Here is a 20,065-nt window from a genome sequence, read left to right as displayed (position 1 = left end):
GTAGGGGTGGTAAAGCGGGTCTCCTCGCTCCGCCAAAACCCGCCACAAAACGGAACGGGCTGACCTGTCTCGCCAAAGTGATATAGGCTGAACTTACTATCTCGTCCAGTCAGCCAGCCCGCATTCCTTTTTTTTTACTCAAATCCAAAATCATGACAAAAAAATCTCTCCAAATCACAAATCATGAAGTTGATTCACAGCATATTCAGAATTTTTCATTTCCTCAATTAGATAAATTAATAATCAGAATTTAGATCAAACAGATCAAAAAATGAGATAAATAGAAGCAAGTTAGCAACAAATCTAGCAATAAGTCAGCAACATATCAGAACAGATCAACAAAATAAAAAAAATTAAAACAAATAACAAATTTTCAAAAATAAAATCACACTCAAATTTTGAAATAGATCCATGACTCAAAAATTAAAAATTGAAAAAATAAGAAAATAGCAGGGTTGGAGAAGGTGCGGGAGGCTCACCACTGCTAATGCTTCACACCGCCGCTGTAAGGAGAGACCACTACTGCTAGAGAACCTCTCGCTAAAGAGAAGAGACGAGCGCAGACCTGAGAGAGAAGAGACGAGCGCCTTTGCAGCAGTGAGGGAGACAGAGCCAGGAACGAGAATGAGATGCCTTTTCCAGTGACGCTAGTGCTCTGTGCTGCTACCGGTGCGAGGGACGCTAAACTACTGAGAGGGAGAGCTCTGAACCAAGGACGCCGATGCTCTGAGCCGCTGCCACCGCTCGTGCTCTACACTGTTGCCACTATGCGATAGAGTGAACGACGAGAGTGAAGAGGGAGGGAGGGCTGCTGCCGGTGTTCTGATCTGGAGGCCAGAGACTCTGTGCACTTGTTGTTTACTTCGAGAGAGGGAATTCGAGAGTAAGGGGACTGCAAGAGAGATTGTGAAACTGGAAACTTAGACTAAATCCCCATTTTGGTACTTGAGATTCATGCGATTACTCCTTTTGGTCTCCGAAATTCAAAATTACTTATATTGGTCCTCCAGATTCAAGTCCAGGTACCAATGTGGTCCCTCAACTCTTTTCGACGATGACTAGACAAACGGAATGCTGAGATGGCACCCTTCTTGCCACGCTGGATGATGAGTAAACGACATCGTTTACCCTTGGCACCCAATTTACTCATCATCCACCGTGGCAGGAAGGGTGTCATCTCAGCACTCTATTTGCCTAATCATCGCCGAAAAGAGTTGATGGAGCATTTTGGTGTCCGAACTTGAATTTGGAGGACTAATATAGGTCATTTTAAATTTTAGGGACCAAATTGAGTAATCGTATGAATATCAGAAACCAAAATGGGGATTTAGTCGAAAAACTAATCCCAAATTTTTGTATTTATATCTTGCTAAAAAATTACCAAAATAACCTCAAAAAATAGTTGCAGGCCCGCCAAGCCAACCTGCCCTGCCCCGTCAAAGTCCGTGGGTTTGACAGCGCGGACTTGGTAAGGATGACAATTTCCTCCTGCGAGGCGGGTACCCGATAAAATTTACCTGTCGGGAGACAGATTTGGGGACCACTTTCTACCAACGAAAATGGGGGACGGGGCCCCGTATAATAAACGGGGCGGGACGCGGGGATAGAGTTACCCGCCCTATGGAGACCCATATAATACCCGTGTATGAAAAATGACTAAATACCCCCTTATATATATATTAGTTTTGAAAAAACCTTATATCCTTAACCCTTTATTATGCAGTCACTCCCTCTCTCGCAAGTTCTCTCGAGCAAAATCCAGCCTCCTCCTTCCCACCTCTCCTCTTACTGCCATCCGCCACCCTTCTCCCTTCTCACCTGCGCATCTGACTTAGCCTGAGGAAAACGTCGTTGTTCGAAGTAGAATCGTCGTTGTGTTCGCTGTCTTCGTCTCCTTTGTCAGAGCATAATCATCTTCGTTGCAATTCAGGCTCCGTCGCTGCCTTCACCAAGATCGTTCTTCATCGCCCTTCCCATCCCTAGGCTTGGCGGGTTTTTAAAGATTGGTGGGTCCAAAATCTCTCCCCGACCTGCTTTTTTGGCAGTTTGACTCGGCATGTTCGATCTGTTTTGTCACCCCTAATTTTAAGCTATGATGTAAGGACACTGACACGGACACGAAAATTTAAAGTTCTTATAAGAAACAGGAACACGATATATAAATAAAATATACTATATTTTTAGATAAATTTTAATATATTTTAGTATTTTATTAATATTAAAATATAAATATATTTTTTAATATTTCTAATGTCTTTTTAATTATATAAAGTATTTAAAATAGTTTTTTATTTTAATAATTAATAATATATATTATTTCTAAACTTATCTTTAGAATACATGTTAAGAATAAGGCTAAACACGCTAACACGTGATGATATTTAAGAATGTTCAAGCGTGTCCGAAGAACAATTTTTTATTTTTTGTTAAGACACGATTGAATACAGAAAACACGCGTGTCTGACGAATATAGATGAATATCGTATCGAAAATACGTCCAACACGTGGACACGACGAATCAATGAGAAAAGTATCTATACTTACTTCGTAGATTTTAACCAATTGTTATACAAGTCACAAAAAAAAATTATTATATCTAAATGAGATTAAAAGCCTAAAGTAGTGTTATTTAGAGATTAGAAAGAAGACTACAGATCTAAAATTTGATATTGTATTTGGTGATTAGAGATTAAAACTAAAATTTTAATTTTAAAATATAAAATTTTAGTCTTTTTAGTATCTCTAAAAAATGGAAATAAAAAGAACTGAAAATCTAAAATTTTTTGGACGAAAGAATAAAATTTTAATAACATTTCTTTTTGAATTCTCATTTAATTTTTTAAATTTTAAATCTACTCTTCAATCTTTATATTTTTCTTAAACCAAATATAATACTTAGATATAATTTATCTAATATATTTACATTAAATATAATATAGACTACTCAATTTTAGCCTCCCTTCTAAATGTAGGCTAAGTAATTAATTTAATCTTTGTAAATTTAAGGCCCCCACTCTAGCAGGGATGCTTTCACATTTCGGATTTAGAAAAGTTTCCTATTCCTAGATACGAAGCTGCACATGTTGGTAAGAAAAAGTATACACGAAAAAAATAAACAAAAACAATAAAAATATACTCAAAAGATTAAAAAATAGTTTAATACATTTCAATAATTATTTTGAAAAAAATTAAAATTGTCTTTTCAATTGTATATCCAGTGATGGACTCAAAACTTTGGTAATATTTTCATAACTAATCATGACACTATGCATATGATCCTGCTTCTCTCACATTGATAGAGAAACGACCAATACAACTTTCTTTTAGATGAAGCATGTTATATTCAATGACAAATTTCTCACCATCCCACTACATTTCATGTTTACAAAACTACGAGAAATATGATATAGCCCATTAGCCCCAAGTCCCTAACCCTAATGGTCCAAGAATTATTCATTTAGACAACCATTGCTACTAATTAAGAACCACACAACCCTAAAAGAAAAGTGAAGTGCATCTTAATATCTTATATTAGTAATAAATTATGAGAAAATGTTTTAGTATATCAATATACTAATGTTTTAGTAAACCGTTGATCTTAATTATGAAAAATATATAATATATATAATTAAAATTACCAGTTAAAATTCATTAAAATACTGGTACACAGTAATATACTTAAAAGCTTTCCTAAATTATGAACCAATCTTTCTTCTCAGGTCTCCCTTTTGGTGTGGCAGGTAATGTAACGCTTAACTAGAAGGAGGCATGCACCTATATGTATAGGTGTACTTTAAAATGGAATCAATCATTCTTTAGAGGATGTCAAAGTGGATGCCCTCTATCTTTTTTTTTTTTTTTTTTTTTGCCTTAAATGGCTCAGATTCAAAAACCACTTGTACATTGTGGATTTGTGGCCCTTATTCTAAAACAATATGAAACTATCACGTGGTCAAGCGCTTCAGATAATGTAAATTGGCATCAAATAAGGTATTAGTACTTCTTCAAAAATCAAAACATCATACTCACAAATTTACAATGGTTGATGCAGTTTTTCCATACATAATTTGCAGGGTCTATACTCTATACTCTAGAGTCTAGAGGGCTGCCTTTGCGTCATGTGGGCCTAAATATTTAGTTGGGCTTACTATTTGGGCCTCTAAACTTTCTGGGGCTTGGGGTCCTCCAATTGGTGTGTTTTTTCTTCATGAGCGAAAACGGCAACACCTTTAAACAAAAAATGGGAAACACCATCTAATTGTTGAGAACTGTTAGATGATTTGATATATTTGATTAAATTATTATTTAACAATTTTTAACTATCAACTTTACATAAAAATAACTGCATGTGAGTTTCTACTTTTATTTTGTACAATTTTAATATATAATACCTTTACAAATAATTTAACTATTAGTTAATTTTTTTGTGCATACATGATGGTTGAAAACAATAACAAGATTACGGTAGTGTTAGAAAAAATATATACTGCAAAATTGCAAATCATAACAGTACAACCATCTCAGCAAACAGATTATTTACTGTAAAAAATATAAAATAATAAAGAATTAAAAAATATTATATAAATAAATTTTTTTGTAATTAATTTTTTTTATATATCTCTTTATTCTTCTTCAATTGATTTTTATTACGCCAATAAATTATTAGATCAATTTAGTATTGGTTTAAACTATCTTATTTGAGTGAAAAACTAATTTTTATAAAAAAAAAAAAATAAAACACTTTTATTAAGTTTTAAATATATTTGAATACATCTTTTATGAAAATTTTTTTATTAAAAGATCATTAAAAGAAGTAAATTATTTAATTTGGTAAAAGCCAACAATATCTTATTTTAAAAAAAATGAATAAAAGATATTATTAATATTTAAATTTTTTTTCAAAAAATCTATCTAAATATGAAATGACTTTTGTTTATTAAAAAATATATTTTTAAATAAAATAAAATAAATAAATATTTTTTAAAAAATCAATTCAAACTAACCCTTAATTATTAAAATGATTTAGTCATATAACATCATCATTAATAAAAGCAAAGATTAAATACAGTATAACTAAGTTTTCAAATCTTCTACTTAAACTATATAAAAGGAGATAGGAAGAAAAGTACATTTCCGTGTCATTAGACAGTAGTGGTCTCAAATTTAGGGTCTTCACTCTTCACCAATTAAGAATATGAGATCGAATTAAAAAAAAAAATATTTCCTTAAATTGATAAATGGACGGTTATATGGAAAAAAGCCAAAAAGGGATAACTGTGATATTTTTTTTTGTTCACGATATTTCTTAATTCGACAGATTAAGGATTAATTTGTTGCGGATTAGAGCTCCATTTAAGATCTGTCGCATGCTAATAAGTTATTGCATGTGCACAAAGCAGAATTCGAATCCTCGATATTTGTTTATACAAGTGTTGAACGGGCATCATATCAATCGGTTGGAGTAGGCTTGTACAGTTGTACTAGTGATATATGTTGTGCTTTATTAAAAACTATAACCGGCTTTAAATTTCAGTAAAAATACTAGATGAACCCTTTATATAGTATTAGAATGTGTGTGTGTAACAAGTGAGTTGTATGAAAAAAGAAAAGGCGTCTATCGATCTTGTAACTAAATGGAAGAAATGCAAAATCAATTTGCAAAGCTGCTTCCTTTTTATTAATAAATTTGCATAATTCAACAAGTGGTTGCTGCTGTGTCACTTTCTTCATAATTCATAAATTTAATTAACTTCGATATTATGGAATTTGTGTTTATGTTTTCGGACGAATGATAATCCTGTGCAATAAATTGAGCCAGGGTTATAATTCGTTGAAGAATGAAGATCATGGATTACCCTGGAAGAATATTAAAATTAAACTCACTTCAGGTCAATTTTTTTTGGTTTATTAAAGATATCAATCTAATATAGTCTAATGCATGGATAATTGACATTTTGTTCGTACAACATCAAATCCAGAATCTCAATCTCAATCATTACGACATTATCATCTTAAAGCCATTAACAGAGCAAACTTCGGCTTTACTCATCGATAATCGATATATATAACGACCTTTTTCTTGTACAATATGATTGATTGATGGGTATCCAATGGCCATTACAGAAGACTGAGGAGGTTGGTCTATTTGTGTGTGAGCATTGAGTGGTGTTAGTCAGATATCATACGATCTATCCATATTATTTTATTTTAATATATTAGTATTAACTTTACCTTGATATCCGCAAATATCAACATTTTTATATAGTTGCCATTATACTTTATAGAATACTAATTTTGATGACTATATAATAAATAAGAGAATTATATATTTTGACATAGAAAAAAATTCAAGTGCAATCAACTTCATGTTAAGTTGATAGTTAAGAATTGTTAAATAATTTAAATAATTTGACTAAATTTATCAATTTTACGTAAAATTGACTGCATCTAAATTTCCACCTTTGATATAATATATCTTTTTTGTTATATATGGTATTTTTATTTTGATTAATTAAAAATTAATTTATCGTAGATCAAAATACTATTTAAAAATTTGTCTTTCACTAATAAATTATTGTATATACAAAATAAAATTTAAATTACTAATAATTATTTAAACAGATTAATAACTTAACACAAGATTAATAACCTAACACAGAATCGAAATATCTTATTAAGGAGAATTTAGAATCCGTATCTTATGTATAGTTATTGTAATCTGTTTGGGAACAGTGATCTGTTGAATTACGAACTTTTTATTTTTAATATTTGGGAATAGTGATCTGTTGAATTACGAATTTTTTATTTTTAATATTGGAGTGATAATAGTATTTTGTTAAAATGTAAATTATTGGGACGTTATTTTCAAATGTAGGACGTTTAATTAGAGAAGTAGAAATCAGACCGTTTGATTTATTAGAGGTACAGAAATCAAACCGTCCTATTTCTAGAGGTACACAAATTGGACCGTCTGATTTGTGAAAAGATACACAAATTGGACTGTCCAATTTGTATTAAAAAAAACTAAAAAATTTGAGGTACCGAAATCAGACCCTCCGATTTATATACTTTTCACAATTTTAAAAAACCAAAAATTACAATATTAAAATATATCACTTCTTTTACTTCATAAAAAAAAATAGCCTTGAATTACTTCTCTGTTGTGTTGACCTTGACTAGCGTGTTAATTAGGGAAGAATAATTAGTGAAATTATTGAGTTATTATCCATCTGATCTAACCTTTCTTGCTTGACTTCGCTACTGGGATTTGGTCATCGCAACCCAGTACGTCCAATAAGTAATAACACATGAAACCTAGTCTCAAACACTCACCATATTTATTTACAAAAGGGGTTTCTTATTTTAATAGGAATTTGGTGAAAGATAAATTTTAAAATTATAATAATAGGAAATTTTTAAATTCTTATGTATTTAATGTATAAAATATATTTTTAAAATAATTTTAACAAGATTCATATAACAAAAATACAATTTAAAAGTGTTTAAAACATCTTTTGATTTTTCTTTTTGTCGTTAGAAATTCACGTCACTGTTTTCCACTAATGTAAAACGTTTTAGTTTACGATTATGTATTTTTGTCACATTTTTAATAAATAATATGAAGATATTTTTATTAATTATAAAATTTGAAAATATTTTTATCGACACAAAATAAGTTGAATACATTTTTGATAATTTATTTATGGAAAAGTATGGGAGCTAATGAAATATTTGTACAATGGGTATAATAAAGGTTTAGAGAGTATTAGAGATATAACTATTAGTGTTACCTTTTTCCATCAGTTTAAGTTTCTGAAATGAGTGGTATCATGACATGGTATTAGAGTTTTAGATCCGAAAGATCAAGAGTTCGATCTTGTAAACCCCAAAATAAAAGCTTAAGTTTTTAGGATAAGTAATTTTATGACATGAGATGTTTATTATCCCTAGTACTCAAATGGTTATTCTAAATATTATGGGTGATGTTCATTTTATAACTCATATAGCCCATTGTACAAATAAGCCATTTTGAGTTTTACATTTTTCTCACACACAAGGGAAAAAAATGATAATATCTTCATATGCTCATCTATGAATTAGTGTGTTCCTAGTCTTATTTAAGATTAATAAGCATCAATGGGTACATAGAACCTTATAGAAGTCGCTTTCAACTATATATGAGTAGGACCTCCAATTAAATTTTCTAAACCCTAGGGAACGTTTTACTTTAAGGACAAATTTATCTAGAAGATTTTAAATTTTTTATATTTTTAATAAAATAAATTTAATTTGTAATCTTAATATGTACTTTTAAAAATAATATACATAAATTCTAATTATTATTAAGAAAATTATATGGTACAGATCTAAATCTGTACAGATTTAAAGATTTGCTTACTTAAACCACACTTTTTAAAGCCACGCTTTTTACTTAAAACCGTAGCTCTTCACAAAGAAAAGCGTCACCTAATGGAAAAAAGTAAATTAGAAGATTTAAGAGAAGAAATAATTAAGTTATCAGAATTAATAGATCAAAAATTAATGATTTTAATTAATGTTAACTGTAATGACACCGAATTCTTAAAATCAATACAAAATGATTTTTCTCAAAATCTTTATTTTACTATAAGTTTTATTGAAGGACTTCAAAAACCTGAAAAAACTTATTTTTCACACGGAATTTCTAAAAAATGTTACCATGGAAATGATTCCCCACATCTTTATCATACTTTTAACCCACAATTAAATTCTATGGTAGATATGCTTGAAGAAATTTTAGTATCCATAAAATTTCAAAGAAATAAGGAAAAAGAGAATCCCAAAAAAGAAAAATTTCAAAATATAATCAACATAACAGATTTAAAAGTAAAACCACCACTAAAATTATGAATATTGACGAAAAATTAGAAGAAGTTACAATGCTTTTTAAACAATTAAAAATGGCTCAAGAAAATAATATTATGGAACAGGGTTTTCAGATAGAAGAAGAATTAGTAAATTCTGAAAATATAGAAAATGAAGAATACATCCTAGATTATTCAAGTGACGAAGAACCAGTAATTCCAATACAAGTAAAAAATGAAGCTGGAACATCTAAGGATAATCAATCTCAATTTAAATGGGAAACAGGTTTTGATAATTATGCTTTTAAAAAAGGATTTATAAATAAAGATTCAAAATATACAAAAATACCATCAAAATACGTTCCTAAAATCCAGGAAATGGAAGGAGAAAGAATGTTCGATTTAGACTGTAAAAAGAATGAAAAAGAAATTTTTGAAAACTGGTTGAATTCCTTCTTATTAGAAGCCTTTACTAATCCAAAACTTAGTGAATTGTCTGGAAGAGACATTTGGAATTACATAGGGTTTCATACTAAAGGAACTATAAGAGATTATATGACATCAATAGAAAATCAAATAATAGAAGAATTAGCAACAAAAACCACAGCTTATGATAAGATATTATATATAATGATGATTTTATATAAAGAATTTTTTGGAAAAAATATTATAGATCATAGACAAGAAGTTTATAATAAAGAATATCAAGAAGCAAAAACCCATTTAGCTAATATTCAGATATATGATCTATGTAATGTGGAGTCTTATATATGTGAATATAGAATACATTATTACAAATTAAAAGAAGAAGATAAAAATCATTATCTTAGCATGTATATAACAAAACTTCCATATCCTGCTAATGAATTTATAATGGGAAGATTTATAAGAGAAATAAATAGAGGAACAATTGAAAATAACTTTGGTGGAGCAACCTCTGCAATAAGAGAGGAAATAAAAGAACGTTGTATGCAAGAAGCAACTCAAAAAAGATTTGCAAATATAATTAGAATTTGCTGTCAAGATAATGAAGAAATACCTCAAAAATATGGTCTTAATAAAAATTTTTAAAGAAAAAGAAAATATCAATTTAGAAAAAAAAAATACTATCCAAACTGGAGAAAAAGGAGATATTTTAGAAAGGAAAATAATAATAAAAACAAAAGACAAAGAAATAATTATTGCCCGAATAAAAAAGAAAATTGTAAATGTTGGTATTGCCAAGAAGAAGGACAATATGCAAATGAATGTCCGAAAAAGAAGGATAAAAAGGATCTTACTAAACAAATAGAAATTGCTAAGTCTTGTTTCATGGAACCTTTAGAAGAATCTGATGATAACTTAGACTATATTTTTGAATATGTTTCGGAAATAGACTCAGAGACTGAGTAATAATGCTACATTTATTACTATGAAAATAACAGAAAAGTTTATAAATGCTTTCATAGATTCTGGAGCAACACAATGCTTTGCTAGTTCAAATATAAAACTTGATTGGAAAAAATTAAAGAAACCATTAAGAGTTAGAATAGCTGACAAATCAATACATAAAATTGACCAAAAAGCAGAGATGGTTGAAATTTTTATTCAAAATTATAGGTTCATTGTTCCATCTATATATATGTTAGATTCTGGAATGGATTTTATCATAGAAAATAATTTTTTAAAGCTATATCATCCATTCATTCAAGAATTAACATATATAGTTTTAAAAGCTCCATACGATTCTTCAATAAATCAAAAATCAAAATGTATAAAAATACCGACTACTACTATAGATAAGATCTTAAAATTTAAAATATTTTCTATATTAGAAACATGTTATTTAAATTTATACTTTCAGATAAATATCCCAAAAAATAATCTTGAAATAAAGATAGAAGAACTTTTAGATGAAATTTGTGCTGAAAATCCTTTAGATATTAAAAATACAAATAACGAATTAGTAAGTATTAAATTAAAAGATCCTACAAAAGAGATAAATGTTCCAAATAAAATTCCTTATTCCGCAAGAGATAGAGAAGAGTTTTCACTAGAATGTAGAGATCTTTTGGAAAAAGGAATTATAAGATTAAGTAAAAGTCCTCATGCGGCTCCAGCCTTTTATGTCGAAAACAATAATGAAATTAAAAGGGGAAAACGAAGAATGGTTATTAACTATAAGAAGATGAATGAAGCAACTATTGGTGATGCTCATAAACTTCCAAGAAAAGATTCTATTTTAGAAAAAATCAAAGGAGCAACTTGGTTTTTATCTCTTGATGCAAAATCAGGATATTGGCAACTTCGTTTAGACGAAGAAACAAAGAAATTAACTGCTTTTACTTGCCCAACAAAAGAATCAACAAGTGTGTTGCTCTATGAATGGAATGTATTGCCATTCGGATTAAAACAAGCCCCAGGTATTTATCAAAGATTTATAGAAGAAAATCTAAAAGAGTTAAATGAATTTGTTTTAGTATACATTGATGATATACTAATTTTTATAAAACAGGATAGAGAAGATCATCTTCAAAAATTATTAATAGTTTTAGAAAGATGTAAAGAAAAAGGATTAGTTCTTAGCAAAAAGAAAGCAAGAATAGCAAAACAAGAAATAGAGTTTCTTAGATTAATTCTATCCACTCAAGGAAAGCTAAAACTTCAGCCAAATGTCCTAGAAAAGGTAAATTTATTTCCTAGTAAAATAGAAGATAGAAAACAATTACAAAGATTTTTAGGGTGTATAAATTATATTTCTGATCAAGGGTTTTTAAAGAATATAACAGAATACACTAAAAGCTTATTTCCAAAAATAAGTACTAAAAAAGAATGGAAATGGGATGAAAAAGATAGTATGCAAATTCAAAAGATTAAAGAATTATGTGAAAAACTTCCAGAACTTTATATTCCAGAAGAAAATGACTACTTAATAGTAGAAACAGATGCTTCAGATATAACCTGGTCAGGATGTCTAAAAGCTAAGAAAGCTATAAAAAGTTTGGAACAAGAAAAAGAATCACTAGATTCTAAAGATTCTCCAAAGGAATTACTTTGCAGGTATATTTCAGGGACTTTTACTCCAACAGAACAGAGATATACCACTCATGAAAAGGAAACTCTAGCAGCAATTAAATCTCTTAAGAAATGGAAAATTGATTTACTACCCAGAGAATTTACATTAAGGACAGATTCAAGTTACCTAACAGGTTTCATACGATATAATTTAAAAGTTGATTATATTCATGGACGATTGGTAAGATGGCAATTATTTTTGTTACAATATCCAATAAAAATTGAATATATTAAGGGTGACAAAAATGTTATTGCAGATACATTAACAAGAGAATGGAGTTCGTCTACAACGCATTAGATCAAGAAATTCAAAAATATGAGCAAGAAGTCGAAAAATGCAAGCATTGTCAGCAAATAAGGACACAGATCCAATCTCTCAAGAAGGCCATCGAAGCAATGAAATCAACACAACAAGCAAAACCATCAGAGTTCAGCCAGCTAAGCGTGGTGGACAAATCAGGTGAAGAAAAAATTTCAGAAAATAAAACAATTGCTGAAATCATTAAAAAATCCACCCAAGATAAAAAAAATATTATGTAATTTATAATGGCCCCATGAAAGGAGTATATGATGCCTGGGAAAAAGCAGCACCATTCACACATCAATTAAGGATAATTCATAAAGGAGGGTTTCTAACACTGGAAGAAGCAAAGAAATCCTTCAGGGAATATGAAGCTCTCCATCCAGAGCAAACCCTAAAAAGAGCAGATAAAGCTCCAATTCAAACCCAGAGAACAGGGATAATCAGAAACATTCCTACAAGGGCTGAAATCAAGGAAAAGAAAAGGGTCTGTAGATCAAATCTCAGAGAAACCCTTAACATAGTCCTGAATTGGACTGAAGAAAAAAGGGCAATTTTGGGATATTATCCTATTGCCAAAGAACAGCTAACAAAGCTGGTTATATTTCCAGATGCTTCCCCATCTGACACCTATCAGTTTTTCCAGTATGGATTAATTGATACAATCTTAATTTTTAATGATCTAAAAATTATTAGTGAGTTTCCTACAGGATTCATTGATGCAGTAAAGAGATTTAAAAATATGATTGACAATGTAAATCCAAGGGATATATCCCTAAAATTTACAAACAGTCAACCTATTTTTAATGAAGAAGAAGAATGCTTGGTTCCAGCACACCAAGTAATATTCATGTCCGTCTTCCCAGGAAATTTTCAACCAATTGATCAGATTCAAGATTTAACAATTTACAGTCATGAAGGAAGGCTAGCCAGCACATTAGCAAGGGTCTTTGAAAGAACTCAAAAAATAACGAAGGAATCTCACACAAGGATTAATTATAAAAGTAGAAATACTCTGCTTGTGTCCAGTAAAAGAAATGAAATTGAAGAAAGAGAGATGAGACTCTTGGTGGAATTTGAATCAGCATTCTACAACTTATCTGGACTTTTAGAAAAGCTCCCTGAAAGGATAAAGAGGAATCTCTGCTATTTGATAAGAGACAGAGAAGACCACAAGTGCCAGCTATGTGCCTCAGAGATATCTGAAGAAAGCAATAATGAAACGGAATCAACTCACATGATGAAGGAAGAAGACAATGCATCTGACGGTCACATGATAAAAGAAGAGGACAGCGCATCTGAAACATCTCTCAACATTATTGCATAGTGACGTAAGCACTTAGGTCATAGAGCACCAACAATGTAGCTGGTGAAAGAGAACAAACAATGACGTAAGCAATGACGTCATAAGAAGGGTAAGGATGGAAATTGTCCATCAAACCCAACTATTATAAATAGGTTGCTTAGGCAATTGTAAAGGCATCAAACAATAGAAAGCAGGAGGCTAAGAGTACTCATATGCTAGGAGAGCAAGGAGGAAGCTGCCAAGGCGATTCTATAGTCTGAAGAAGAATTCCCTTAGGGAAAAATAGTTCTAAACTCCCCTCTGGAGTTAGTATCTACAATCTCCCCTCTGGAGATAAAAACACCTTATGTAAAATATACTAAATAAATGAAGTTTTTCTCTAAAAAGGTACATCTTCATCCTAGTCTTTTAATTATGAATTATTTAGAAAGTTTAGAATTAACAGAAGAATCTGATTATTATAGATTAACTGCTTTATTAGATAATGAAAAACAGGCTGTTCTAAAAACAGAATTAAATCTCAAATCAAATGAAAATTTTAATAAACAAAATCTATTAAAAGAAGTTTTTAATAGAAAAAATATAATATACTATGGAAAAATTCAACTTGAAGCTCCTATAAAGATAAAATCTGCCAATGGAGAACTTGAAATAGCTTTGATAAATAATGAAGAATTAAGTAAACAGATTGAGAAAATTAAGGATCAACAAAAAAGATCTAAAATTGGATGGATTCATATTAGTACTATACAAGTCTTAATCAAATCTACATATATGAAAGGAATTAATTCACCAATAAGTTTAGCAATCTGTGACAAAAGAATTACTGATGACCCGATAGATCAAATAATTAGAATTGTTCATGGAAATTTGGCAAACGTAAATGTTAAATTTAATGTCCATCTTGGATATGCTATACCTTTATCAACTGAAAATCTTGGAAGATCTATAAGTTTGGTTTATAAATTTCATAGAAAGAATCTAATGGAACAAGATGATGAACCATTTTCAATAACATATGCAATAAATTATGCTTTAACAAATAGCCATCATAGTATAATATTTAAAAACAGAGAAAGAATTTATGTCGATGAACTATTTCAGAAAATTGTAAAAACAGAAATACCAAAATATAAAGCTATTGAAAACTCAGTTCTATTATTAAAAGAACCATCAGAAAAATTGGTTTCATCAAATTTTCAAATAAGAGAATCTAAAATTAATAGCCCTCTAAGTTTATCTAAGTTAAAAATTAAAGAAGAAAATTCTGAAATAAAAGAATTAACAAAAAAGGTCGAAAAATTAAATGAAACCCTAAATACTAAATTATGACAATAAATAAAGAAGAAATATATGTAACTTATCAAGATAAGAAACAAGAGCTCTTTGAAAGAGAAAATCGTTTGAATTATTTGCAGTTTTCTGAAATAAATCAAAGAGCATTTGAAGCTCTAAAAATAATTTATGACAAGTCAAAAAGAGAAGTTGAAGAGCTAGAAAAATTAATAGAATCTCTAGAAAATAGTGATGAAGCGATGATAGAATTTGTAGAAATTCTAAAATAAATAATGAAGCATACAAAGATTGAAAGACCAGAAAATAAAATAAAAAGAAAAAGGGCGAAAAAATTAAAAAGTAAAATAAAGGAGTATAAAAGGGAATTAAATAATCTTCAGATCGAAATTGATGACCTTATAATAAAAAAGATAGAAATAAGAATAAATATAAACAAGTTGGAGTTAAACTTAAACAATTTATAAATGCCTGAAAAACCATATTATGACTTAAAAGAATTAAAGCTGTTGAAAGAAAAAATGGAGAATGAGGTTGAAAAATTAAAAAGATATTTAGAAACAACAGAAAGTGTAGAAATAAAAGAAGTTTTTGAAGATTTGAGAAATTATATTAAAGAAAAAGACAAACAGATAAAAGATTTTATATACAATAATCCTTACAAAAAAGAATATTATAAACTAAAACAAGATTGAAAAACTATACAAATGAAATCAGAATTATAAATACTAGTAGAAATGGTCAACATTTTTTATGAATTTGCAAATTATAAATTTATTCGAAGTAAAATATGAAGAGTAAAATTTTGTAAATTATACAAATTATAAACTTATTCGAAGTAAAATATGAAGAGTAAAATTGGTATCAGAACCAAGTTAACGATTAAGGATAACACTTTCTTTTTAAGCAACACTTTTAATGATATGCTTTTAAACCAAATAAAAACAAAAATCTGTAAATCTGTATCAAATTGCATCTGTACACTAGATAGACCCTTATTATTACTAGCTTTGTCATCAAAGCCTAGTGGAAAAGAAAAGCGCGTTTTGGAAAATCCGTGGTGCTTGCTTATTATATAGCAAGATTCATTTTGGGTCCCTTATCTCTGTTTGGTACTTTGGTTTATATGACATTTTCAACTAACCTCTATGCACTAAAGTCACGGAACTGGAACACAAAATTCAAAAGGGGTCTCTACTCACTTGACCTGGAATAGGAGTCTTCGGCTTGATGCTATATACGAGCATGATGTGAATACGATAATGTTAATTAGGAAAAGAAAAAATCAGTTTAAATAATTTAAATATTTAATATTTATTTATTATAATATATATTAAATAAAATTAAAATAATAAATTTTAATAAATTTTAGTTAATATTTTTTTATTCTCAAATATTTTTTGTTGAGAATGCGTAAATGATAAAGGAAAAAAAGTATGCTCATACCGTTGGGAACAAAAAAAAGGGAGCATGCTCATACATACTATCGCATTCTTTTTTTGTTACAAGCATGTTCAGATCGGAAATGAAGAAAGTTAAATTAGTGGTATTATTTAAGAGATTACTCAATTCACATCTTCATGCGTGCGAACATCATAACTAAAAGATTTGAAATGATAATTTAATTAAATATATTAGATTATTTAATAGTTTTTACTCAAAATATTTTTAAATAAACTTTAAAAATATTAAAAGATCGTATAATCACAGTAGCGACTGTAATAATAATCGGTTAATCACATACATAATATGCACCTATTTATTATTGCTTAAGAGTTAATTATACAGAAAAAATATAGGAACCGTCATTTTTATTAAAATTTGGCCAGCATTTAACTAATAAAAAAATGAATAATTCTACACTACTAAATATAATTTTAGACCATTAAAAATACTAATAATAATTAATTGATGGTTACAAATCATAAAATATATTGTTACTAGCACTCCTCAATTATGAAATGCAGCTTTTGTTTAAAAAAAATGATAGCATAACATTGAATATAGAGCTTGCGATTTCTTATCCAGATGCCCCTTTACGTCAACATGATAGATCTATCGAACTGCGTTAGACAGAAGAAGAAAGGGAATTAAATGGTGATTATTAATTAAACACACATGAAATCAAGGATGCAGCTCAAATGCTAAGGCACGATTAAGTCATCATCAGTTTAATTAGTTGCGCATTGATTAATAAAATAGAATAGTCAAAATATCACAACAACTCCTTACACTTTTCCAACACAAGTTGGCGCCACGCCGCCTCAAAGCGTGTCATAAAAAACTGTGACATATGTCGCGTGGACCCAATTCATGATGAAACATCATAGGAAATAAAAATGGGGGTGAAAGAGACACAATGCAATCTTCTACTTAAATTCAAAGGAAGATGCAGTGGGACAATTATGATCGTTGGATGATCCTCAGAAAATACACACTTATTAATAAGTGTATCCAAATCCCCACCTGTCACGGTTATATAAGTTGCCATCTTTATTTGTTTTACTTGCTAGCCATATAATGATGAAATAAATATATGATATGATTTTGGATGGGAGTATGTAACTAAAATTTGCACACTCGTCAAATGATGGTACCATGTGAGGAACGAAAAGGGAGGATCCAAAATTATCTTGTTTCCCCATAATATCTTATCATATCATGCAGGTATTAGAGGTTGATTGCTACATTTTTGTTCCTTTGTGCACCTTTATTTTGATGCACGCATGGTGATGGTGGTGTTGAATAGGATGATTCAGATCAGGACAAATCTTTTTAATTTGTAGATGTAAACGCCCTCTCTACCAATTTGAAATAAAAACGAAGTTGATTTTATATATGTTTGCATTAGATTATTCAATTAAACCTACAAAATAGTTGAACATATATACATGTATGGCTAATCATGTAAAAATCTTTTAATGACGGTAATTAACAAATTTTTTTTTCACGTAAACGTATTCCAATTTTGATTCTTTTAATGTAATGACAAACCACTAGAAAAGGGAAGGAAAAACTCGAACAAAATCATTAGAAGCATTATTATCGCCGTTTTTGGTCCCCCTTCACAAAATTTTGTTTTTTCTATGATTCTAGTCGAAAAGAGAATAAAATCTTGGGAATTCAAGTTCAATCACTATAGCTCTAAAAGGGGGAAAGGAGGAGAGAAAGAAACACTATTAAGACCTAATTAGAAGCATGGAAATAAATCTACACATATTTATATCCATCATCAACAATGTGCACAACAGCGAGTAGAAGCTAAGAATAATATATATAAGTATCTATATAATAAACGTATAGTATCTTATTAATACGATTAGGAAGATAAATAAAAGGAAACATATATTTTTAAGTAAAATTTCAAAATTAACACAACCTTAATCTTAATAACTTTTAATAATCACACAGAACCTTGAGAAACCTTGCTTATGACCTTACCATCTTGACCCAACGACACCCCACCACCGGTTAGCGCCTGAGTAACCCCTTGGTACGGCGGCGCGTGCATGACACCACCACCCGGCGCAGTATAGTAAACCTGTCTTCCACTTCCACTATCGTACGCCACCTGTGCGTAAGCCGCACCGGTATTATCCTGCATCCCAACTGGCCTAACCACCCCGAATCCTTCCGTATAACCGGGACCTTTAAGCGGCTGTGGTGGTGCCATGTTCGCCGGAGCAGCCGAAGAAAACGGCGGCTTATGTGGCGGCACGCCGCCGTACAACGGAGCTTCGCGGTAACCGTCGGAAGCCATTCGCTGCACCGCGTAGTAACCCTGCGTTGTCGGTGGAGGAGTCTGTGGACGAACTACAGGCGCGTGATGATAGAACGCTCCATGCGCCGGAATCACATAAACCGGCGGCTCACCACCGCCGGCAGCGGACGATGCCGCCTGATGATAGGCCTCGCTGGAAACATGCTTATCAGGCCAATATCCAGGTTGTAACGGCGCACTCGCCGGAGGAGCTTTCTGAGCGTAATAGTCACCGCCGGTAGGGGCGTAATTCCCGACGAGAGCTTCCTCGCTCTTCCTCCGATACGCAGCAGCTTGATCGCTTTCCGAAATTTGCATCCTCTGAAACTGCCTCTGAACTTCCAGCGGGTGGCTCAAGTTCGGATCCGATCCAACGACACGATCGGAGGTATTAACGGCAACTCTCTGTTGGTACTCCGGCGGCGGCGGGACAGGCTCCGGCACCGTATCATGGAACTTCACCGGGACAGGAGCCGCCGGCGGTGACGGCGCAGGTGGCTGAAGCTGCTGAGGAGCAACATTAACAGCAGTATTCTTCTCAAGACCAAAGAGATAATCCACGTTGGGATTCGGTTTGAGCGGGTCTGGTTGGACCGGGTCAAGACGGTTATCAGAAGAGGGAGGAAGGTTGTTATTACTGTTAGTGTTAGTAGTGTTGGCTTGGAAGAGGAATAATCGCATGCGGGCAGGTCTAGCGGAAGCACGGTAGAGTCGATCGTACTCGTGCATCATGTGGTCAAGGTCGTCATCATTAGTGACGGAGATGAGAGCGTCAAGATCCTCACCAGGGAGCTGGTACTTGAAGGAGAGGTCCTTGGGGTCGCAGCCGCAGAGGGCGGAGAGCTTGGCGATCATGGCGTTAAACTTGATGTTGAGGTCGACGGCGAGGATCTTGGTCTCGCCGGCGACGTAGGAGAGCTGGTTGTCGTGGGTGCGAGGCTGGATCTTGCCGCCGTAACTGCACATGAACTTGGCCTTGTAGTTGGGTGGCGGTTGTTGGTCGTCCCATGGAGGAGGGTTCTCGAAGTCGATCTCTCTTGAGCGCGGAGAAGAGTCCCCTGAGTCTGGGTAAGATGGGTATGAATAGTTGTTCTCCATAGCCATGGGTTTCTTTTCTGAACGAAAATTGAAGTAATAAGAGTGTGAATGTGTGATTGATTGGGTGCGTCAAATTGTCACTTGTTAGTGTTTCATTGTGGCAGCGAAAAGCTTCAAGAGGAAGAGATTAGATAGAGACAGACACCATGGTCAGAGGTGACTTTTTTTTTTTGGTTGCTTCCACACACGTCTCCTTATTTATGCATTCTTCGAGTGAGATTTTTTTTTTTTAAATATTTTTTGGTTTATCTTTTGAGGTGATTATATCATTATATGTATTATTTTTGTATATCAAAAATAAAATTTAATTTTAATATGTTTTTAAATAAAATAATTATATATATATATTCAATTACTTGATGTAGTAAAAATAATTATTTTTATATATTTATTTTTTAATATTTTTTCTT

At 31.3% G+C, this 20,065-nt stretch overlaps 1 protein-coding gene across 1 annotated transcript; it reads right to left on the bottom strand.

Moving 5' to 3' along the window:
* Nucleotides 1-18,052: 18,052 nt before the first annotated feature.
* Nucleotides 18,053-19,893, bottom strand: LOC112782367 (uncharacterized). The gene has a single exon (XM_025824724.3). It carries the CDS (start codon nucleotides 19,659-19,661, stop codon nucleotides 18,201-18,203), a length of 1,461 nt encoding a protein of 486 aa, XP_025680509.1. The 5' UTR covers nucleotides 19,662-19,893; the 3' UTR covers nucleotides 18,053-18,200.
* Nucleotides 19,894-20,065: the final 172 nt, after the last annotated feature.

This window comes from Arachis hypogaea, chromosome 20, assembly GCF_003086295.3.
Source record: "Arachis hypogaea cultivar Tifrunner chromosome 20, arahy.Tifrunner.gnm2.J5K5, whole genome shotgun sequence".
NCBI lineage: Eukaryota > Viridiplantae > Streptophyta > Magnoliopsida > Fabales > Fabaceae > Arachis > Arachis hypogaea.
The sequence above is the reverse complement of the archived record's forward strand: the minus strand, read 5'-3'. Positions and strand labels throughout refer to the sequence as shown.